Source organism: Hemiscyllium ocellatum, chromosome 19 (genome assembly GCF_020745735.1).
Source record: "Hemiscyllium ocellatum isolate sHemOce1 chromosome 19, sHemOce1.pat.X.cur, whole genome shotgun sequence".
NCBI lineage: Eukaryota > Metazoa > Chordata > Chondrichthyes > Orectolobiformes > Hemiscylliidae > Hemiscyllium > Hemiscyllium ocellatum.
This window is the reverse complement of record NC_083419.1, coordinates 46770344-46793015: the sequence shown is the minus strand read 5'-3', so window position 1 is coordinate 46793015 and position 22672 is coordinate 46770344. Positions and strand designations below refer to the sequence as shown.

At 41.7% G+C, this 22672-nt stretch overlaps 1 protein-coding gene across 5 annotated transcripts in view; it reads left to right on the top strand.

Moving 5' to 3' along the window:
* Positions 1-22672, top strand: part of erc1b (ELKS/RAB6-interacting/CAST family member 1b) — an 850092-nt gene that overhangs the window by 339353 nt on the left and 488067 nt on the right. For all 5 annotated transcript variants that reach the window (XM_060839426.1, XM_060839431.1, XM_060839427.1 and 2 more), the window contains one exon: positions 17788-17919. In XM_060839426.1, coding sequence (XP_060695409.1) covers positions 17788-17919 — 132 coding nt within the window. The remainder of the gene's footprint in view (positions 1-17787; positions 17920-22672) is intronic.

The following is a 22672-nucleotide window of genomic DNA, read 5'->3' as shown; positions in this document are numbered from 1 at the left end:
GGCAACTTCAGAGTGTCCTTTAATGTTTCCGTTGACAACAGTGAGAGCCCACTGGAGACTTCTGGCCATCTGTGGAAAATTTGCTTTGATAAGTGACTGAGCTGAAAATGTGTTGCTGGAAAAGCGCAGCAGGTCAGGCAGCATCCAAGGAACAGGAAATTCGACGTTTTGGGCAAAAGCCCTTCATCAGGAATTTCCTGTTCCTTGGATGCTGCCTGACCTGCTGCGCTTTTCCAGCAACACATTTTCAGCTCTGATACCCCAGCATCTACAGACCTCACTTTCTCCTCCTTTGATAAGTGACTGTCAGGCATTCTGGCTCCATGATCAGTCCATTTTGTGTGGATGCTGGGCATGTAGGGAGGCATAGCATGGTGTAATTTCACTGAACTAGTAATCATGCTGTTCTGGAAACATGGTTGGAATCACACTAAAGCAGATGGTTAACTTCAAATAAATTATTGAATTCAATTAAAAAGCTAGTCAACTGACTACCATGTAACCATTAAAAATTGTTATCAAAACTGATATGATTTACTAATGCCCTTTAGTGAAGGAAACTGCCATCCTTACCTTACTCTAGACCTACAGCAATGTATTTGATCCTTAACTGTTCTCTGGTCAATTACAGATGGGCATTAAATGCTGCTTAACCAAGGGTGCTCATGAATTTAAAAGAATGCCAACCCAGAACAGCACCTCAGTATCTGATATTTTATTCAGCTATTTAACCTTCTAAGCTTCCTGAAGGTACTCGAGTGAAAGTTATTGAGCTTCTCGGCATGACGCTTGTGCACAGTCTGAGTCTCATATGTAGAGAATAGAAAGGACTGTTGCTCCGTAGACTTTCATCTTGGTCGGCAGACGTGTTCATTCCAGAATGATGTTCAAAGTCTACCAAGTGGTATATTTTCTTGAGCAATTTTTACACGTGTCTCATTGTCAATATTGATAGCAGGAGAGTGTGTGCTGCTGAGATAACTGAACTTAGCTACTGTGACAGATTCCGATCAAATACTGAAAGTTTGAGTTCAAAGCAAGGTTTTATTGGAGCAGACTGGTACATTTGCTTCCATTGTGCTCATTTTCAGGATAGTTTCGCTGAGTGCATTAAAGAACAGTCTAAGCTACATTGCAGGACTGGCTCTGATGCAGCAGCATAATACACAATCATTGGAAAAAAGAAAATCATCAACTACGTCCTTTCAGACCTTGGTCTTTGCTTGGGGTTATCTCAGATTAAGCAACTTCCGTCCATATAATATGATTTTAATGCCAAATTACCATCTTGGAAGGCATGGGGAGAATGGTGAGAAAAATTTATAAGACTTGCCATTGTTTAGGCCATATATGAGCATGTCGGCATGTATCTGTGATATGGATGTGCTGGTGTTGGACTGGGGTGGACAAAGCTAAAAATCACACAACACCAGGTTATAGTCCAACAGGTTTATTCAGAAGTACATGGTCATTCTAAAAGATGAAAGACTTAACAAACAATCCAGGTTTTTTTTTCAATACATCATTTCAGTGGCATCACACTGTAATCTTTTGCTATAAATTCTGTGTCATATGATCTTATACTGTACAACCACCTGATGAAGGAACAGGGCTCTGAAATCTAGTACTTCCGAATAAACCTGGTGTGTGTGATTTTTGACATGTACTGTCAAATCATTGTGCTGAATTTCTTAGTGTGTCCAAATTTCTCTGTTAGTCTGTTAACAATCATAGCTGATTATGTCAAAGGCTTTAATCAGGACAACAAATGTACTGTTCTGTTCACCATTAGCTGATGCTATACCAGCTTAGGTCCACAGGCTGCTGGTCATTGTCTGGTCAGGAAACTCACTGAAACGAATAATTCATGTATTAGCAAGAACCTTCCAACAGAAATAGAGAAATGCCTCCATTTACCATTGATACAAAAGGAAAGGAGGTCATCAATCACATGGAGAGCAGACCTACCGAAGAAGGGCAGTGGCAATGGAAGATAAAATCCAAAGGCAGAGAGGAGTTGCAATGTGTTACGGAGGCAGTATGTGGAAGCTGGTGCACCCCATGGAGACCATATCTGTAGGAAGTTGTGACTGCTCAAGGAAGTTGGCTTAGAATTTATGAGCTGAAGCCTGTAATACTGCACGATATCACAGAGGGGAGGAGGTACCTGGACACTGTTTCAAGAAGCAATCATATCCCTTGGTTCAATATACAGTAGTTTCAACAAATTTGGTTTGTGTGACTGAGAGTGAGACAATTATGAGGATCCAGAATTTAGCTTTGGAGGAGCCTCAGCCAATGCTGAGGTCCATTTGGTATCATATTCTTGCTCCTCCTGTGGATGAGAGTATGTACTGCAGGGAGGATCAGTGGTGGCTCCAACATTGATGTGGAAGAAATGGGTTCTGATTCATGGGACACAGACACCGTACTCGGGAAAGAAAGCTATTCCACTGTGGCAGGTTTCATGTCAACTATGCTAGGATCTGTTGTCCTGGTAAGACATGGATAGGGCTTTAAACCAGTTTGGGTGGAAGGAGGGTTCAACTGGAACGAAGTTTAAAGAAACCAGTAGGCCTAACGTCCAGCCATTGAGAAAATTCTACCATCCATTGTTCAGGAAGAAATATCAAGATATTTTGGAACGCTTAATACAATCAGTTGTGAAGGCAAAATCATGTTTGACAAATTTGTGACAGATTTGCTAGCTAGATTCTTTGAAGCCACAACATGCAGAGTTAATGAAGGAGAATTGGTGGATGTGGTGTATTTGTGTGTCTGGATTTACAGAATGCATTCAATAACATGCCACGTAAAAGGTCATTGCCCAAAGGAGGGCCTCATGTTAATGCATATGTATGAGTTAAGAATTGGTTAACACAGAGATGACAGAGTCGGGGTTAGTGGGTTTTTTCCAGGTTGAAAAGACATAACTAGCTGAGTACCACAGTCTTAAGGCCTCAATTATTTACCATCTATATTAATAACTTCATGGAGGGGCAAAGTGCGATGATTCCCTGATTGGCAATTCCACTACTCACCCAACAGTATCCAAAACTGTATATTTATTAGAGAAGGGAATAGCCACAAGGGATTCCGTCCTATTTATCTGTCCCTTCCAGCAGTCACCCATCAATTACCTGAAGTTTGGCAGCATCTGTAAAACTCCTGTCTATGATACTTTCTGCCTCCTGCGTACTCCTAAGTATGTCCATCTGCCATTCCAACCAATCATGCAGTCTGACAAAAACTGCCATTGGACACACTTCCTGCAGGTATAGTTATCAGGGTTGTTCGAACTGTCTCTTATTTCCCACATTCCACAAAAGAAGCATATTACCCTGCTGGCTGCCATTTTTATCCTGTAGCAACTATTTAATTCAAAATAATTTTTTATAAAATTAATTTGCAGCTAACTCGATGGTCTCTAGCATAGGATTCTCACTAAGAAATATAAAATACACTATTCTGTGAAGAACAGTCCAAGTGCTACACTAATGTACTATACTACTCTATCACTCGCCTAAATCTCCACTACTCTAAAATCTTTTAGGTACAAAAATTAATGGAAATTGAAGGCAAGTAAGAAAAAGAATAATCTAACTACTTATCAATCAGGAGCCTTGCTGTTTAAAACGTCACTTTTGAATTTATGATGTCACAACATGCAGCTGCCACGATCCTCCCCACGTAAAGGATCAGGTTAAGGCTGCGACTTGAAACTAGGCCTGAAATGCCCTGCCCTTTTTTTACCTGCTCTGGTTGTTATCTGTTCCCAACATCTTTCCTGGATCTGGATCCCAGCTGTTCATCAAGGTGAGGATGCTACTCAAAACTTGCAGTCATGGTAACTGCGCTGATTTCTCTCAGAAGCCTCTTTGGTCACTTTTGATAGTGTCGTCTGTATAGTGTAATCAGATTCATTGTTAACTTAAATGTCTTCTGCAGAATTGTCAACTTTAAAGAATGTGATGTATGAGTTGCACGAGATCAATGTAGGTTTATGTATTTACTTACTGAAGTTGTGCCACTAAAGGAAAAAAAGCCTGTAAAGCGAAAAATAAAAACATTGATAGGTGTGCCACAGCACTGTTTCTCAGTTTCAGTAAGTATTTTTCACCTTGTTACAGAAAAACTCTCAAAATTGAACCTGACATTTTTTGTTGTTACTTTCTAATTTTAAACAGATTTTACTGATGTAGGGGAAGTATGAGAGGTATGAAAGAGTTATTGAATCCAATTCAAGAAAAGTGAATTAATATCAGCAGTGACAGGGCCAATGACTTAAAGTGCTGTACAGCCAGATCACTTGGGTTTTCCTCCATTCCCTACTCAATGAATTAATGCATTTTACTCTGAATTAGTGCGTTCTGTGTTTTTTCTCCATAGACCAGCAAATCCCAAAATCTGGCATAGTCTCGATCTTAAGGCTGCGAGATTTGAGAGAATGTACTTGCATCTGAAGAAATTATTTTATGTAATTTGAGCAAATTTTAAAATCCTAGGATCCATCATTCTGACTTCAATCGCGATGTATTGCGGGAATGAAATGGAGAACAGAGGTTGCAGTGCAACTGGCACTTTAAAGAATTCTTGTTCTGTTTTTTGTGAGAAGAGACTGTGCTGCACATTTGATGAGAAAGCTTCTAATGCTGTGCTGCACATTTGATGAGAAAGCTTCTAATGTAGCCTCCTGAGAACTTTGTGTCAGATGTTTGATATTGTGTTGACAATGTTTTTACGTCCTTAACCTCTTGATTACGTATCATTGTTTACAAAGTTGGTGAGATCATGTGTACCTTACAAAGAACAACTTTTTCTTGACCTTAATCACCAGTAATGAATAGCAATATAACACGAAAGAAAAAACTCACTTCCTTGTAGAAAACCTGAAGGATTTCCAGAATGGATTACAAACTTAGCTTGAAATGTTCAGTTCATGACATCCTTTGACCCAGAAGCAGTACAGTACAGCAAAGACATTTCAAACATCTTGAAAATATCTATGGAATCTGGAATTGTTATTAAGAAACTTTGGAAAGGTCTTTTTCAGAGATTGCATCAATTATAAAATGATCAATTATAATTTCCTTGGATATTATGAAATATTATGTGTGACCTTTTGTTCTTTGATCTGGAAGCAGTACTAGCAGGAAGGAAGTTAACTCCTGAAAGCTGTATGACTGCGAGGCACACAGGAGACCTTCAGATTAAAAAAAAGAAGCTGCATCAGGGGATGAACAAAGAAGGCACACTCAAAGGCCTGATGACAGAGATAGAGCAGACTGTGGTTGCAATTTTACAGTTATGCTTTACTTTTGACAGAGCCGACCAGACTGTTTCATAAGGTTTGTGAAAACAGGAGGTAAAGGAGTCTGTGCCATCAAGACTGTCATGGTCTTTGCTAAGGAAGTTCTGCAGGAGTGTGCCAATGAATGTCTGTAGAGGCTGTTACAAATTATTCACTTTCCCTCTTCTGTTTATGACAACCCTTTGATAAATGTACACTGTGTGTAGCTGCCCTTTGAGGTGTCTGGGGATCAAATCCATTCAGTGAGAAAAATTAGAGCTCGTACATCCTGGAAGCTGAGTGGAAATACGAAGATTGTGTGTGGTGCTATATTTCTGTAAGGAGTAATATGAATGCTTATGATCTTGTCAGATAGTTTTTGTTGTTTTTGCTATTCCATGTATGATTTATAGTCCATAACCAATTGTGATTTGACTGTTAATTCATGTCTTATTCACTTGGATTCTGATTTCTTTTTAAGTAAAAGTTACCAAAAGTGGAATCTCGTTGGTAATTTCATTTGTGATGTAACTTAGTAAATTTGGTTATTTTGGTTCTCTCAAGGGGATTGTAACAGTTCCAAGCAGGATATTGACATGTCAAGGAAGCAGTAATCTCGCAGCATGCAATTTACAGATTAATATCCTGGTTTGGTCAAAGGTTGACATCTCGGCTCTTTGATTGCATGCTGTTTACCATCTGTACATTCACTCCAGACATTTTTTGCCCCATCTTCCTTCAGTGCCCAGGTAATCAGGGAGTTAAGATCACAACAAAATCTCTTCTTTGATTAAAATAATATGGAAGTAACTGTTATAGCAGCATAATAATTTTTTGTTGGTATTGCAGTATTCTGCCTCTGACATTTTTAAAAATATAGGAAATGCAGAAGTAGACACAGAGCCTCTTCAGTCTAAGCAACCGTTCAACAAAATTAACACTGGACCTCTATTCTACCTTTTGCCTTTATCCTCCTCTATCCGTATAACCTTGATTCCTTTCATGCCTGTGAGTCTGTTGATCTTGGCCTTAAATGTATTAAGTAACTGAATATCCAAGGACTAGAGAGTTTGACAATACTGTGCCTTTTTTAAAAAAAATCTCTTTTTTTGGTTGTGGACTGAAATGGGAAAATGACTTTTAAAAAATAACAGAATTGTTGGAGAAATGCTGCACTTTTTAAAAAGTAAATAACCTGACGCTCATTGTAAGTGGTGTTTGCAGTGCTCTGTATTCAAAGACTGGTAGGAAGTGTTTCATATGAGGTGCAGCCAAGAGTTGTGTACAAATGGCGATTCAGCCACCACCTAATAACTGATTGTTCTGTGGACTAGGTATAGATGACAAAGGCTTTCTGCCTGCCAGCCACTAAGTGATTGACTTCCAGGGAGCTGAACAGCTGGGATTTTGATCAGAAATCATTAGACCTCTAAAAGACCAAGAGCTGTTTCTGCTGCAGTTTAACAAAAACACCTTAATCCTGAAGAAACCCAATTTATTTTTTCCCTCAGCTGTTGACGTAAGGTGTGGCTATTACCCAGTAAGCCAGACAATATAAGTGTGAAATAGTCTCCCTGTTCCTTGTATATAAGCCTTATATCTACCTCGTAAGCTAAAACAGCCTTCTCAGTGAACCGTTTGTGCAGAGACATTGAACTGCCTTCCCAGTCTCTTTCCCTTCGATCTTGAGATCCTCACTGGATTGTGTGCAGAACCTGGAGAATCGCTGGTTGAGCTCATCTAAACTTGATGGATTGTTATGCTCTGATGTGGAAATGCCAGTGTTGGTCTGGGCTTGCCAAGGTCAGAAGTCACAGGACACCCGGTTATAGTCCAACAGGTTTTTTTTTAAATCGCAAACTTTCAAAGTGCTGCCCCTTTGTCAGGTGAAGTGATCTTTATGTTGCCTTTGGCCTAACACCAATTCAGTGACCAACTGGCCAACCAGAGCTCTGACTGTTGCTAACACCCGGACCCTGGCCAGGGGTTCCACAATACAGTCAGGGTGATTGTGAATTGAATTGAATTGAATTTATTGTCACATTTACTGAGGCACAGTGAAAAACTTTGTCTTGCGAGCAATACAGGCAGATCACATAGTTAAGTAGCACAGATAAGTAAGTAATAGGTAAACAGTGGCAAAAACAAAAACACTGATACAGGCAAATGTTAAGAGTTTGAGAGTCCATTCAGCAGTATTCTAACAATCGTCGGATAGAAACTGTTTCGAAACTGGTTGGTACATGTGTACCTTATCCCCGATGATAGTAGTTGGAGAAAAACATTGCCAGGGTGGGATGGATCTTTGAGAATGCCGACGGCCGTTCCTTGACAGCAGACCTGGTAGATGGATGCTATAGATGGGAGGCTGGCTTTTGTGATTGTCCAGGCCGAGTTCACCACTCTCTGTAACTGTCCCTGATCTTGAATGGTACAATTGCCATACCAGGTAGTGATAGATAGTACACCTATAAAGGTTGGCAAGGGTATTCGCTGTCATGCCAAATTTCCTCAGCTGCCTGAGGAAGAAGAGACACCGGGCCTTTGTAACCAGCGCGTCCACATGAAGAGTCCAAGAAAGCTTGTTGTGGATGACCATTTCCCGGAGCTTGACACTGTCCACTCATTCCATCTCTGTGCTGTTAATGTGTAGGGGAGGCATGAGTAACATCCCGCCGAAATTCAGTAATGTGTTCCTTGGTTTTGCTAGTATTGAGAGCTGGGTTGTTCTCAGTGCACCATTTTTCCAGGTCTTGCACCTCCCCATCTGCAGTATGTTTTGTCACCATCTGAGATCTAACTATGGTGGTGTCATCAGCGAACTTGTAAATTGCATTAGTCTGGTTTTGGTGACGCAGTCATGGGTATGCATTAAGTACAGTAGCAGGCTGAGTACGCACCCCTGGGGAACTCCAGTGTTGAGTGTAGTGAGGATGAAATATTGTCCCCAGTCTTCACTGATTTTGGCCTGTGGGTGAGGAAGCTGAGGATCCAGTTGCAGAGAGTGGGGCTTAGTCTGAGATCACTAAGTTTAGTAATCAGTCTCGAGAGGATAATAGTGTTGAAGGCTGAACTGCAGTCAATGAGTAGGATTCTTACGTAGCTATTCTTGGTGTCAGGATAGGCAATTTGGAGTGGGTCAAGAGCAGTGGGGAGGCTGGAGTTGATTAATGCCATGACCAGTCTTTCAAAGTAGTTCATGACCAACGAAGTTAGGGCCACTGTGTGGTAATCATTGAGACATGCTGTACGAGCCTTCTTAGGCACGGGGATGATGTTGGCTATCTTGAAACAGGCAGGGACAGTGGCCTACTGCAGGATGAGGTTGAAGATGTCCAAGGAGACCTCTGCCAGTCGATTTGCACATGCTGTGAGTGCACGGCCTGGTACTCCAACTGACCCATCGCTTTCCTTGGATTCACACGAAGGAAAACTGATCTGACCTCTGATGCAGTGACTGTTGGGATAGGTTCATTAGAACTTATCGGAATAGGTGTTACCTTTCCGCCGAAGTTCTGCTCAAAGCGATCTTAGAAGGCGTTGAGACGATCATCTGCTATCTTGCACTGTCTCTTTTTAGAATCTGTGATGTCATTCAGTCCTTGCCACAGTCGCCGGATGTCTGTATGGGTCTCTAGTTTGGATCGGTATTGGTCTTTGGCTGTCTTAATGGCTCTGTGAAGGTCATATTTGGATTCCTTATATTTGAGTGGGTCTCCTGATCTGAAGGCCTCACACCCTGGTTTTTAGCAGGTTCTGTATGTCCTGATTCATCGAGGGTTTCCCGTTGGGGAACACCTGGATTGACTTTCTCAGTATGCAGTCCTCCACACACTTGCTGATAATCTGTGACGGTGTTGGCATACTCGTCCAAGGTACCTGCGGACTGTTTGAACATGGCCCAATCAGCCGATTCCAGGCAGCACCGGAGTTGATCCTCTGCCTCCTCCAACCAGCACTGGACCTGTATCCACGAGGAGTTCTCCTGCTTGAGCTTTTGCCTATGAGCCTGGAGAAGAAACATGGCATTGTGGTTGGAGTTCCTGAAATGAGGGCGGGGGATGGAGTGGTAGGCATCTTTCGCAGTGGTGTAGCTGTGGTCTAATATGTTCGAGCAGGTAATGTTCTGGTGGTACTTGGGCAACACTTTCTTCGGTTGGCTTGATTGAAGTCGCCATTTACAACAAACAAGCTCAGGGTGTTCCGTCTCTGGGATCTCAGTGGTGGAGTACAGCACATCCAGAGCTTCCTAAGCCTTTGCTTGTGGTGGTATGTACTCAGCAGTTAATACAGCAGTGATAAATTCCTGTGGGAGATACAAGGGGCGGCATTTGATGGTGAGGAATTCAAGGTTTGAGGAGCAATGGCTGCCCAGGGTTGCAACGTCCGTGCATCCTAAGTTCTTGATTAAAAAGCAAATTCCTCCACCCTGTGAAGAAGGTGGAGGAACTATCACCAGTCGACCGGACCTCCTCCAGGAAGAGAGTTGTCCTGGATTGCTGTGGATTCCAAGCAGCAGATATTTTCTGCCTGCAGGATTTCCCCAGCGGGAGCTATTAGATGTGATCTTTCGGAGCGTGAAGCAATACGAGTGTCTTCTGAAGATATTTGAGGAGAAAGGAGTTTAGGATCTCTTATCCATATTGTCTGGGGCACCATTGTTTGTTCTCCTGGCACCGCGGAGTTGGGTTGTTAGAATCCTTTTGTATCCTACTTGCCAATCTTCCTTCCCACCCATCTGCTCCACCCACCTCTCCGACCTATCACCTTCATCCCCACCTCCATCCACCTATTGTACTCTGAGATATCTTCTCCCCACCCCCTCCCATTTATCTCTCCACCCTGGAGGCTCCCAGCCTCATTCCTGATGAAGTGCTCCTGCCTGAAACGTCGATTTTCCTGCTCCTCGGTTGCAGCCTGACCTACTGTGCTTTTCCAGCACCACTCTAATTTTGATTCCGTTTGTATAATGCTCATGTTGTGGAGGCAGATGTCCTGACCTTTCTGGGAAGGTATGTACAACTAGAAGGAGACAGCACTGGTGTAGTGGATACCTTGGAATCTGGACCAGCATGTGGCAGGTCAAGATGACTCTGAAGGCGGACACAAGCGGAACATTCTCCAATCGCACAGCAGCTTCATGATCAGAGGGAGCCGAGGTTACCTGATGTACAGGGGGCAACATTGAGTTTGTGGAACCTGCTGGAGGTAAGGGCACAGTTACTCTGTCAGACTCCGAATTGGACCCTGCTTGCTTTCTTTCTGCCCCGATGACACCGGATCAGGGAAATTCCCCCAGGGAGGAACAGGATGGCTACCTCAGTACAGAAATGTCCAACAGTTCGCCAACAACATGGGGACGCAGAGAGGCCCCCAGTGACAAGATCATGGCTGAGTGGACATTGGGTAGTTCCATAAATATTAAAATGGATGAAAGAATTACCAGTATTAATGTACATAACATTAACTCAACTACGTGATGTGTTTCCAAACTGGCTTATCTGGCCTCATGTTTCTGCAGAAGTGTGGGATAGTGCACTTTAGCAGCTACAGGAAATGGTTGAGCTTATGAATCCATGGGCCTTTGATTTGGTTAGGGGGCAATGATTGGCATCGCTCCAGCCTGGCTATTCTGCTGCAGGAAGGCAACTCCTCCATCTCCGCTGTTAAGGAGAATGGGTGGGTGCCTCCTCATAGTATACGTTTTGTACAGTAATGCTCCCCGGAGACTAGATTAGATTCCCTACAGTATGGAAAAAGGTCCTTCAGCCCAACAAGTCCACACCGACCCTCCGAAGAGTCACCCACCCAGACCCATTCCCCCACCCTATATATTCCCCTGCCTAATGCACCTAACACTATGGGCAATTTAACATGACCAATTCACCCGACCTGCACATCTTTGGATTATGGGAGGAAACCCATTTGGATACAGGGAGAATGTGCAAACTCCATACAGACACCGAGGCAGGAGTCAAACCTGGGTCCCTGAGGCTGTGAGGCAGCAGTGCTAACCACTGAGCCACCATGCCGCCCAAACACCAATTAATGTGTAGGCCCCAGTGGTAAAGAGCGAGCAGCTGGCTGTCCTCCCACTGCTGATGACGATGTTCAGGTGGTCATTCTGGCCTGAGACCTCGACTGCATCGATACATATGGATGATCCAGAGGAGCTGACAGCAAAACTGACGCTACATCCAGAGTTCTGATGGCAACAGTCAAAATCCTCAAGCTGCACGACGTCTTCAGCACCGCTGCAGTTGGAGCTTAGTGTAGATACACCTGGCCGTGGCCAAATGGGTCTGTCTGCTCAAGCCTGATCCACCAACATCAAGCCTGTGTCCTTCTCTGACCACTGCCTCCTACTGGCCATCTGTCACCTACAGGATGATCAGTGGGCTGGCAAGGGAGCTGAAACTGCTGTCCCCAGACATCACTGAGGAGCTCAAAAGGGATTACACATGTTTGAGAACTGTGAAGCCATTGTTTGAGTCTCCGGCAGACTGGTGGGAAACAGTCAAGGGGAACATCAAGAGATTCTTTATCCTCAAAGATGTTCAGAAGATGAGAGACGTGGCGAAAACCATGTAGAATCTATTCCTGCTGCAGATAATGGGTGTCAATCACATGAAAGATTTTCAGGAGGTGAAGAGCGAGCAAGCTGTTTGCCTCAGAGGCCTTCAAGATAATCTTCTGGTCTAGGGTCTGCACCGTGGAGCAGGATGAGGTGTGCTCATGTTTCTTCTTCCAGAAGGTGCACAAGGAGAGCTCTGTGCTCAGCAGCCTAAAGGTAGAAGATGGCTTGATAATGTCATCTCAGTCTAACATACTGTGAATCAGCAAATCCTTTTATATCAGACTGCATGGCATGAAGCCCATAGACAGCGGGACTGCCAGCCGTTCCTGTTGTCTATCATGAAGATCTTAGATGACAGCACATGGGAGAGGCTGGACCAACCTTTCCCTCTAGGTGAGGTGACCAAGGCTCTTGAGTCGTTAGCAAAGAATAAAGCTCCCAGAAGTGATGGTTTACTGGCCAAGTTATATTCGGCTTTTTGGGACTTGATTGGCCAGGACCTGCTGGTGGTGTACAACAGTATGTTTCTGTCAGGTAACGTGTGAATCCATGAGGAAAGGTATCATTACCCTCAGCTACAAGCGGAAGTTGGGGGGGGGGGGGGAAGAGGGTTGGGATATCAGGTCAGCCAGTTGGACTGAAGGGTTTGTTTCCGTGGCAAAACTCTATGACTCTCGAAATTGGCAACCAATTTCATTGCTGAATGCAGACTACAAAATCCTGTTTAAGGTCTCTGCTAATTGGGTCAGATCTGCTGAGGGATTGGTGTTTCACCCCAACTAAACTTGTGCTGTACTGGACAGGCCAATCACAGAGTCCCGCGCTCCTCAGGGATACAATGGCCTTCGTTCAGGATTGGAGGGATGAAAGCCTGCCTCATCAGCTTGGACCAGGACAAGGTCTTTGACAGGATATTGCACCCATACATGTGGATGCGCTCTCCAAAGTGGGTTTTGGGAAGGGAATCAGCAACCGGATCCGACTGTTCTACACTAAAATCGTTAGTGTAGTCTCAGTCAATGGGTGTGAATATAAAAGCATCGAATCTGGAGTCAGGCAGAGATGCCCACTCTCTTCTGCCTTCCTTGTGTGTTATATAGAGCCTTTTGTTGATTCCATCAGAGGGTTGTGAGCCTGAGAGGGTTGACTATACCAGGCAGGGGAAGTCAAAGCCTCCCTGTACATGGACGACATTGCCATTTTCAGCTTAGATCCGCTGTCAGTGCACAGACGCATCAGCATCTATGACCAGTTCGAACTGGCCTCGGGAGCTAAGGTAAAATAAGGCAAGAATGAGGCCATTTTCTTGGAAACTGGGCTGAATGATCCTTCATTCCCTTCACCATCAGGGCAGATTACCTGAAGGTGCTGGGGCGTGCACAAAAACCTGAGAAGAGTGCATCACCAAGGTGAAACAAAAACTGGTCTTTAGGGAGCACCACTCCCTCTCCATTGCAGGTAAAAACCTGATCATCAGGTGTAGGGCACTCTCTCTGTTGTAACTTGCACAGGTTTGGCTCATTCCCCGAAGTATTCAGTTACCTGAGCCATCTTCCACATTATTTGGAGATCTAAGATGGACTGTGTCTGCAGGGATTCCATCTACAAAACTCTGGATAAGGGTGGGGGTTGGGGGTGGCATGGAAGAATGTACCCAACATTGCCCTCAGCAAGCTGTGGAAAGACCCTTGGTATGTAAACACCAAGTGTCACTACATATTGAGATTTTACCTGTCGCTGGTGTTGTAAAGGATGGAACTGGCCTCACTGTCATGGAATGCTCCAAGTAGTTGGACCGTTCCGTATTACCTGTCCTTCATCGAGAAATTTGCCAAGAAAATTTCTCTTTGACCACTGATCCATCAGGAAGTGGTCAGCACGTAGCATCCTCAAGACCCTGCAGGAAAAGGAGAGGGTGGATCCTGTCAGGTTGTTCCTTGAGCAGACTGTCAAAAGTTGTTTCACAGAATGCCTCCTTGCCAGCACTTTTTCTAACAAGCACCATGATATCACTTGACTGGTGGTAAGAAGGGCACTACCTGTGAAATCCTTTGTGTACACCGGTTGATCTGTGCCACTGAACGCTACCCTCAAAGTGGCTGTGGGGAGGTAGAGACTGTTACACATCTCCTTCTGCATATGTGCCTTTGCGAAGGAAGTCTGGAGAGAGATACATTGGTTTGTGTCGAGGTTTGTCTTATGCTGCTCTGTGTCACAGGATTCTGTGCTCTATGGGCTGTTCCCTGGCACGGATACAGAGACAAACATTATCTCTACCTGGAGAAGCATTAACCCGGCGAACGACACACTTTTGCCTGCCTGAAACCTGTTGGTCTTCGAGAATAAGGAGTTGACACTAACTGAGTGTTGCAGACTGGTACATTCCAAAGTCCTTTTAGTACTGAGGGATGCGCTAGAGCTTGGGGCAGCCGCTGTCAAGGTGTGGTAAGGAAAGTCCATTGTTTGAGGTCTTCTTACTGCAGGTAAATGGGGATCCGTTCAGTTAATGGACCCTTCTAGTGCCTCAAATATATGTAAATATTAGTACTGAATGTGTCAGAGAGGTCTTTGTTTTTTTTTCCATGGAATCAAAGTCCAATGTTTTGTTTGTTTCATTGACATGCAACTGTACAGAACCAAACTGCTTTTGTGACAATATATATATGCAAAGATTTTTATTGAATAAAATATATTTTTAAAGTTTTGAAAAATCTTTTTCCCTCCGCACATCACTCCCTTTTTTTTTGCTGTCTTATATGTGTCTGCATGTGTGTTTAGGAGTTGTTTATAAGAGCGTTAGATTTTTAAATAGTGGAGTTAAATGTTGATGGTTTGCATTTGTTTATCTGTAACTGGAACCTATTTATTTGAAATAATAATTAAGTACAGAAATCTGAACTAGGCTTTCTGTCAATCTGGGCCTGAAAGATGGTCAAATTGGGGAATTTTGTGTATTTTTGAATAAAGTCTTTAACCTTTGTAACAACCCTGGGGGCTGTGGTGCTTGATTTCCAACAGACTACTGGAGTGAGCCACAACAGTTTGAAAAAAACTCAGTGGTTTGATGAAAGACAGTTTTCCACATCCTGCTTCTACGTCTTGGTTTCCTTATCCTGAGAAGATAGCAATTCATTCTCAGCTCTCCACACAGAAGGCATAGCCTGTTAACATTTCCGATGAACATGTTCTACTCACTCTGTCCTCAAAATTATCTTTCCTGCCTGAGGAATCAATCTACTGAATCTTTATCACACCACATAAGAAAATTGTATGCTTTCTTAGGCAAATCTGCACACACAACTTTACAATGCACCAAAACCTTCTTGGTGTCATAGTCCAACTCCCTTAAAAAAAGGCTGTTATTTGCTGACCTAATTGCTTGTTGTATTGAAACTGTATGATTCATATTCATGTTCATGAATGCTCAAATACCTCTGAATATCAACTTTCACCTTTTTCTCATCTGTCACCTCACTATTTTAAAAGCCTTCGCACCTTTTTGAAACAGATATTCTGCTTTGGTGTTGTTCCTTCTGAAGTGGAAACAAGACATTGACAAGTGTAAGTTTATGGTGAATGGAGATGGGGGAAACAAGAAACCCATACTTAACCTGTCAGCAGCTTGTAAATTAGAAGAGATTGTGGAATAAGAGTCGTGAGATTTGAGAAGGACATAAGTTTTTGGTCTGAGCATAATTTCGGATTTGATGTGTTCAAACCCTCGTTCGTGGCTGTACCAGTTATGGAAACACCAAATCTCTGGGGTGAGGATGTGCAACTGTGCCTCTCCATCACAGATAAGGTGATGAAGCCTACAGCTGTCAACTGCATTGCCCTGAAAAAGAAAATCAATGTGTGTCATTGAGGGTGCTGTAGTGTATATGGTTGCTGATGCAGTCATAGCTGAATAATTGGAAGCATGCAGGCAGAGACGTGTTGGTATGAGGCTCGCAAAGGTGCTACATGCGAAATTGAGGCGAACCCTTGAATTTGCAACCTGAAATAAAATCAAAATATGCTAGAAATACTCATGACACTCATTATGGAAACAGAACCATCAAACTGAAACATTAGCTCTATTTCTATGCACAAATACTGCCTGACTTGCTGAGTATTTATAACATTTCTTATTCTATTTCAGAAACCTTTCTTATTCTATTTCAAATTTCCAGCATCTTCAGTATTTCACTTTTGTGTTCATTTAAGATATCAGTCATTGAGACCATTGGGAGAAGCATGAAGTTGTGGTGGTGACCTGAGGCTAATGATTCGGAGTACAACGGGACCTCGATTGGGCCAATGAGCAGAGGAGTGGCAGATGTAGTTTACTTAAATAGATGTGAGGTGTTGCATTTTGGTAAGGCAAATGTGGGCAGGACTATACACTTAATGGTAGAGTCCTGAGTAGTGTTGCCAGATAAGGAGACCTTGAGGTACAGGTTCGTAGTTCCTTGAAGTTGGAGTCGCAGGTAGAAAGGGTAGTGAACAAGATATTTTGAATGCTTACTTTTATTAGTCAGTGCATAGAGTATAGGTGTTGGGAGGTCATGTTGCAACTGTACAGGACACTGATGGCCACTTTTGGAATACTGAATTCCATTCTGGTCTCCCTGTTATAGGAAAGATGTTGTGAAACTTGAAAGGATTCAGAAAAGATTTACAAGGATGTTGCGGGGGTTGGACTGTTTGAGATAGAGGGAGAGGTGAATAGGCTGGGATTACTTTCCCTGGAGCATCAGAGGCTGAGAAGGTGAACTTATAGGAATTTATAAAATCATGAGGGGCATGGACAGGCTAAATAACCAAGTTCCTTTTCTCAGGCTCTCAGATTCCAAAACGAGAGGGTATAGATTTAAGGTGAGAAGGGAAAGATTTAAAAGAGACCTAAGGGACAGCTGCTTCATGTAGAGGGTGCTGCATGCGTGAAATGAGCTATCAGAGAAAGTGGTGAAGGCTGGTAAAATCACAGCATTTCAAAGGCATCCAAAAAGGAAGGAATTAGAGGGGTATGGGCCAAATGCTGGCAAATGGGACTAGATTAATTTAGAATATCTGGTTGGCATAGATGAATTGGACTGAAGGGTTTGTTCCTGTGTTGTACAGCGCTATGACTCATTTTGTTTATAAAGATATGACATTCGATTTCACTGACAATGACCATGCTTCTAAGGTCATTTGATCTTCTTGGAATAATATATCCAGCATCCTCAGTGCTGTTCTGTGGTATCAAGCATTCATCTGCCTTCACTGTGTCTATCAGAATACCTCTGCCTCATTGTGCTTAGAACACCACTGTGCATATATTCAACCCCTCTGTCAGGAGCTGTACTGCTATGTTATGAACATATGAATTAGGAACGGGAATTGGCCATTTAGCTCCTTCGAGCCTGCTCTGCCATTTAATAATGGCATGGCAAATATGATTGTGGCCTCAACTTCACTTTCCTACCTACCCCTAAATCCTTTGATTCCCATGTTAGTGAAGAGTGTTTAAAATATACGGTGATGCAGAACTTGGAGCAGACTGTCTCAATGTTGTTACATTTTTCAATGATTATTTTCAGTTTGAGCAATCTTCTGCAGTGACCGACAGCACTGGTACCAGTCAAAATGTATGCCCCTTTAAGAGGTGTATGCTGATTTTAAATAATGTTGCTAAGTTTAAGTGGTGCTAGACTCTCTCAATGTTGTGCTCTGCTCATGTGGGCAGCCACTCAGCAGTGTGGTTTATCCTGGTAGCACATCACAATTATAGTCATAATCTGACAGCATGAAATTGTGTGCTGCCTACATCTTAGGAAACAAATGTAGGTTAACTGTGTATCATGATCTCATGTGTAATGTTGGTCCTATCAAATGTCTTGTCATGGTACTTTTCAAATACATGAGTGGTCATTGCCTTTTTTCATCATTTATTCAGGATACTTTACGACAAAAAGATGACCGGATTGAGGAATTAGAAGAGGCTTTAAGGGAGAGTGTACAGATAACAGCAGAACGTGAGATGGTGTTAGCACAAGAAGAAGCTGCCAGAAACAATTCTGAGAAACAGGTCAGTAGTATGTGCAACCATCAGCCAATGCACAATTTTCATTTATATTAACATTTCTGTACTATCCATGTAAACATTTCATTCCGAATGTGTGACATTAAGCCAGGCTGTTCACAACCTTGATTTCACATTTGATCCGAAGATGAATTACTGATCATGATTAATGTCATTTATTTCCACTTATGTAATGTCGCACAAATTTGCACAACTCTGCTCATTTCCTACTGCTATCAACATCCGTTCATTTGTCATCACTAGGCTTAGCTATCCCAGTGCACTCTTGGCTGAATGCCCTCATTCTATCTTTTGTAAATGTGAATTCATCCAAAATTCTGCTGCCAGTATCTTGATGCATGTCCAGTTTATCATCTGAGCTCAATGACCCACATTGGCTCCTAGTCAAGCAACATTTTGACTTTAAATATATTATTGTCAGTTTGTCACCACCCAGTGGCCTCGCCCCTCCCTACCTCTGTAACCTTTTCCAGCTCCAAAACCATCAAAGGTATTATCTCCACCCTTTTATTCTGTCCTCATGTGCATTTCCAATAATAATTGTTCCACTATTACTCTGGAATTATTTCATTTTATGGCATTTAGTTACGGTCTAACATGCAAGAGAACATATTCTCTCTCTAACCATTCTATCAAAGCCTTGCATAACTTTAATGAACTCTATAAGGTCACCTCTCAACTACTTTCTCACCGAAAGGGAAGAGATCCACCCTGTCCATCTTTTCCTGATATGTTTATATTGCATATCAGGTATTAACCTTGTGAATGTTTTAAAGCCTCCCCTCTAGGGGCTATAAATTTTATTTGTAATTTGTGACCAGAATTAGGAACAGTGCTATAACAAGATACTACTCAGATTGATATAATTTTAATGTGACATTTCAAACCCATCCCTCTAGTAAGAAACACTGAAGATTAATTTGCTTTCTTTAGGGCTTTGATAACTTACAGCATAATTTTATTAGTTAGTATATTTCTATTTTAAAAATTCATTGTTTCTCTAAAGCACCCAAACTTGCACATTTCAATTAAAAAGTGACCTCCCTTTTCTTCCTACCAAAATGTGCTATCTCTCATTTATTTGTATTGGAAATCATTAGCCAATTGTTTGCCTATCTTCAAGTTTATAAATGCCCACTTTGTAATTGATAGCAATTCTCTTTGATATTCACTTGCCCCCTCAATTGGGTGTGATCCATAAATCTACGATTGTGTTTTGGATTTTGAAAAAGGAAGAAATGCTTACATCTATATTTTTTTTCTATTCATTCATGCTGGTGGGCATTGCTGGCTGGCCAGCATTAATTGCTCATCCCTAGAAGTGGTGGAGAGTTGCTTTCTTGAACCACTGCAAAACATGTGCTGTAGGTAGACCCACAGAGTCTTTAAGGAGGCAGTTCACAATCACCAAACATCTTGTAACCTTACAGCCGAGAAAGTACTTTTGAAATGTAGTTACCCTCTTATACAGAAAGCATAACAGCTAATGTGCAGCAGGTGAGGAGTCTCCACAATGTCCCCATTCTTAATTATTGGGAGCCCATCACTTCAAAAGACTAGTATAAATCATTTGGAATCATCTTCTGCCAGAAGTGCCAAGTGGCTAATCCATCTCAGCTTTCACTTGAAGACCTTGATGCGGCAGATGTTAATTTCCATTCAGTACAATTCACTCCATACGATGTTGTGGGAAATCATTTTTCACAAACTTGATTGACTTTTTGAAGAGGTGACCAAGAAAATATATGAAGACAGAATGGATGTTGTCATGTGATCTTTAGCAAGATCTTCTGCATGATAGACGGGTTAATATGGTTCGATCACATGGGATCCAGAGACAAAGTTAAAAATCACACAACACCAGGTCATAGTCTAACAGGTTTATTTGGAAGCACTAGCTTTTGGAATGCCGCTCCTTCAAGTGGTTGGCTAGTGGAGGGATATGGACCAAATGCAGGTGGATAGGGCTAGTTTAGTTTGGGAACATGGTTGGCATGCACTAGTGGGATTGAAGGGTCTGTTTCTATGCTGGATGATTATGATTCAATGACTCTATTCTGAGGACACTATTGTGGTGCAATGTTAGTGTGCCTGCCTCTAAGATAGAAGGCCTGGGTTCAAGTCCCACTGTAAGAATATTACTGAACAAGTTGATTTAAAAGATTTCTGAGGGGGGATTGACTGAGGGGATGCTAAGAGGATATTTCTTTCATGAGGTATCTTGAACTAGGCCTCGCATTTAAAATGGAGAAGAGTGGATTTTGTTTTTTTATCTTTCAAATTTTTTAAATATAAAATCAAAACCTCTGTCAAATGTAGGATTCAAACTGGAGTCTGCAGATTGAAAATGTGAGTATAATTTATTCATAATACTTCAGTTTACATTATTTGACTGCACTTTTATTTCTGCATCTGAATCATAGGCAAATTGAAATCTGTATTTGTTTGAGAACACAAATTTTGCAAGTTTCTATGTACTCTTTATGTATAAGGTGTTTATTATGATAAATAGAGCAGCAGAATCACTTTCCATGGTATAATAAATAGTTTTTTATTAAAAGTTTTAAAACCACATGAAGCATAGTTATTACGCCATTGAAGCTTTTTATCTCAGCCTAACCAGCTTTGACAGAATTGTAGGAGAAAGATGGTATCTCACAGTTTTCTCTATATGAGATACAGGACACTTATAGTTAGTAAATTGGTTCAATTAGTTAAGTACATAATCAGTTGCACAATCATTATATAATGAATACTGGATCTGCACTGTGCATTAATTGATAGGTATAGCTGTTGTGTTGAGTCTTCTCTAGTTAATTCTCATTCTCGATTTTTTTTGTTGAAAATAGCACTAATACTAACCATCAATACAATTCTGGTCATTATTCATGTTAATATTGAGCATTGCATATTGGATGTTATTCTTCTCTTAAAAAGAATGTGTAATTGTTATCAGGGGTGTGTGGAGGGCTGAGTCACCATGGTTGCGTGGAGGGTTGTGCAGTCAATTTCATAGTGTTATGAGTTTCAAATTCCCTATGCTTTGTGGTTCTGAAGAGAGATACATCTCTAATTTTGTGCTGTTTATAACATATGGTGGGCTTTGTGTTTGTGTGGAACAGTGTGCGCTAATGGTGTCAGAAATTGTGAAGTCAGTGCACAAGTGGTATGATGCAACTGCATCTGAGCGTGCACATATACAGAACTGAAACATTCCAGATTCAAGGTCTGGACTGTTCTGAGTTAGCTGAATTCAGTGAGTGTTATGAATGGGAAATAAATTGGGTTTGCAGCAAATTATGTTGCAATTAGCCTCTATTGCAACAATGGAATTAAGCCAAATGTCTAAAGGTCTAGTGTTCGTACCTCTGAGCTAGGAGGTACAGAGTACAGGTCACCCCTACTACAATGGTGTGTAATAACGTTGCTGAAAAGGTTGATTAGAAAATATTAAATAAGTCTAAGAGCACACACAAAGTATGATTATTTAAATGATGTGTTAGAGGATCTTCAATAACTATGAAATTATAACGAACCAACAATTGAACACTTTTAAAGGGATTGGGGAGAATATTAGTAAGTAAAGAAAGAAGGGAAAAAGGAAATACTGTTGAGAATTCCTAGTAAATTGTGTGGAGCAGAATATTATAGGGGTTTGAGATATGCAGGCTACAGTAAGATTTATGGCAGAAATGGGCTACAAATCCAGCAAGGCCTAGCTTGATGGCAAGTGCATCTTTTATCCTTTTCACAAGCAATGTGTAGTGTTTCTTGGCAGTGATAAGTTGTCTATTAAGGGGGATTATTGCTTGTTAAATATCTTATTGATATCCCAATTCATCTCATTAATGTTCTGGTTTTTATTTCACCAAAGTCGCAAACAAGCTAGACATTGAGAAAAATCAAAATGGAAACCAGGGTGAGGTCCTGGCAAACTCAACTTGTCGCATGTTCTTTTTGAATTCCATGTTGAACATTGGGCACCACCATGTCAAGCAGGCTTCATGGGCACCAGCCACATGCATCCATACCCACGGGCATTGACATCAGATATGTGCCAGATTCTAAAAGCACTCGTGGCACAACCCTCATTCGATGCAAAGTGCATGGGAAGGTTGCATGGGTAAGTTGGCATCGGAATCAGACATGCCAGATGCCATAGCAGAGGGCTGGTAGTTTATTGAGGAAATTTGGTGAGATATCTCCCTAGGCCTAGTGGTGGTAATCTCCCCAAAAATACTCTATGCAGCTCAGAATTAGCCAAAACAATGTAAGATTCAGCCCTGTGTTTTTAAGTTGGAAAACATAATTGACCATGATCACTTAAGTAACACTAAAACTGTGTTAATAATATTTCTGTGATCAGTTCCTTTATTTGCAAAATGTTGAGTAATGAGGAATGGTGTGAAAAATTGGTTTTAAAAAAATGTTTTGAGTAAAATAAGTTCAAAATATTTTTAAAGATTTCTGATAATTTTAGCTTGTTTAAATATTAATGGAATAGTTAATGTCAAGGAATGTTTTTCTTAAAATTGTTGTCCATTGTTAAATGGATTCTGTCTTCTACATTACTGACAAGGACCTGCAACCTCAGTATAACGAATGAGCTTCTCGAGTATGTCTATAAAATGTGAGTTCCAGATGGTTATTAAATGAATAAGACATACATGTAAATTGTTGTGAAATAGTAGAATTTGCCTCTGGTAATGTGCTTTAAGTGCTTCTGTCTGATCTTCTA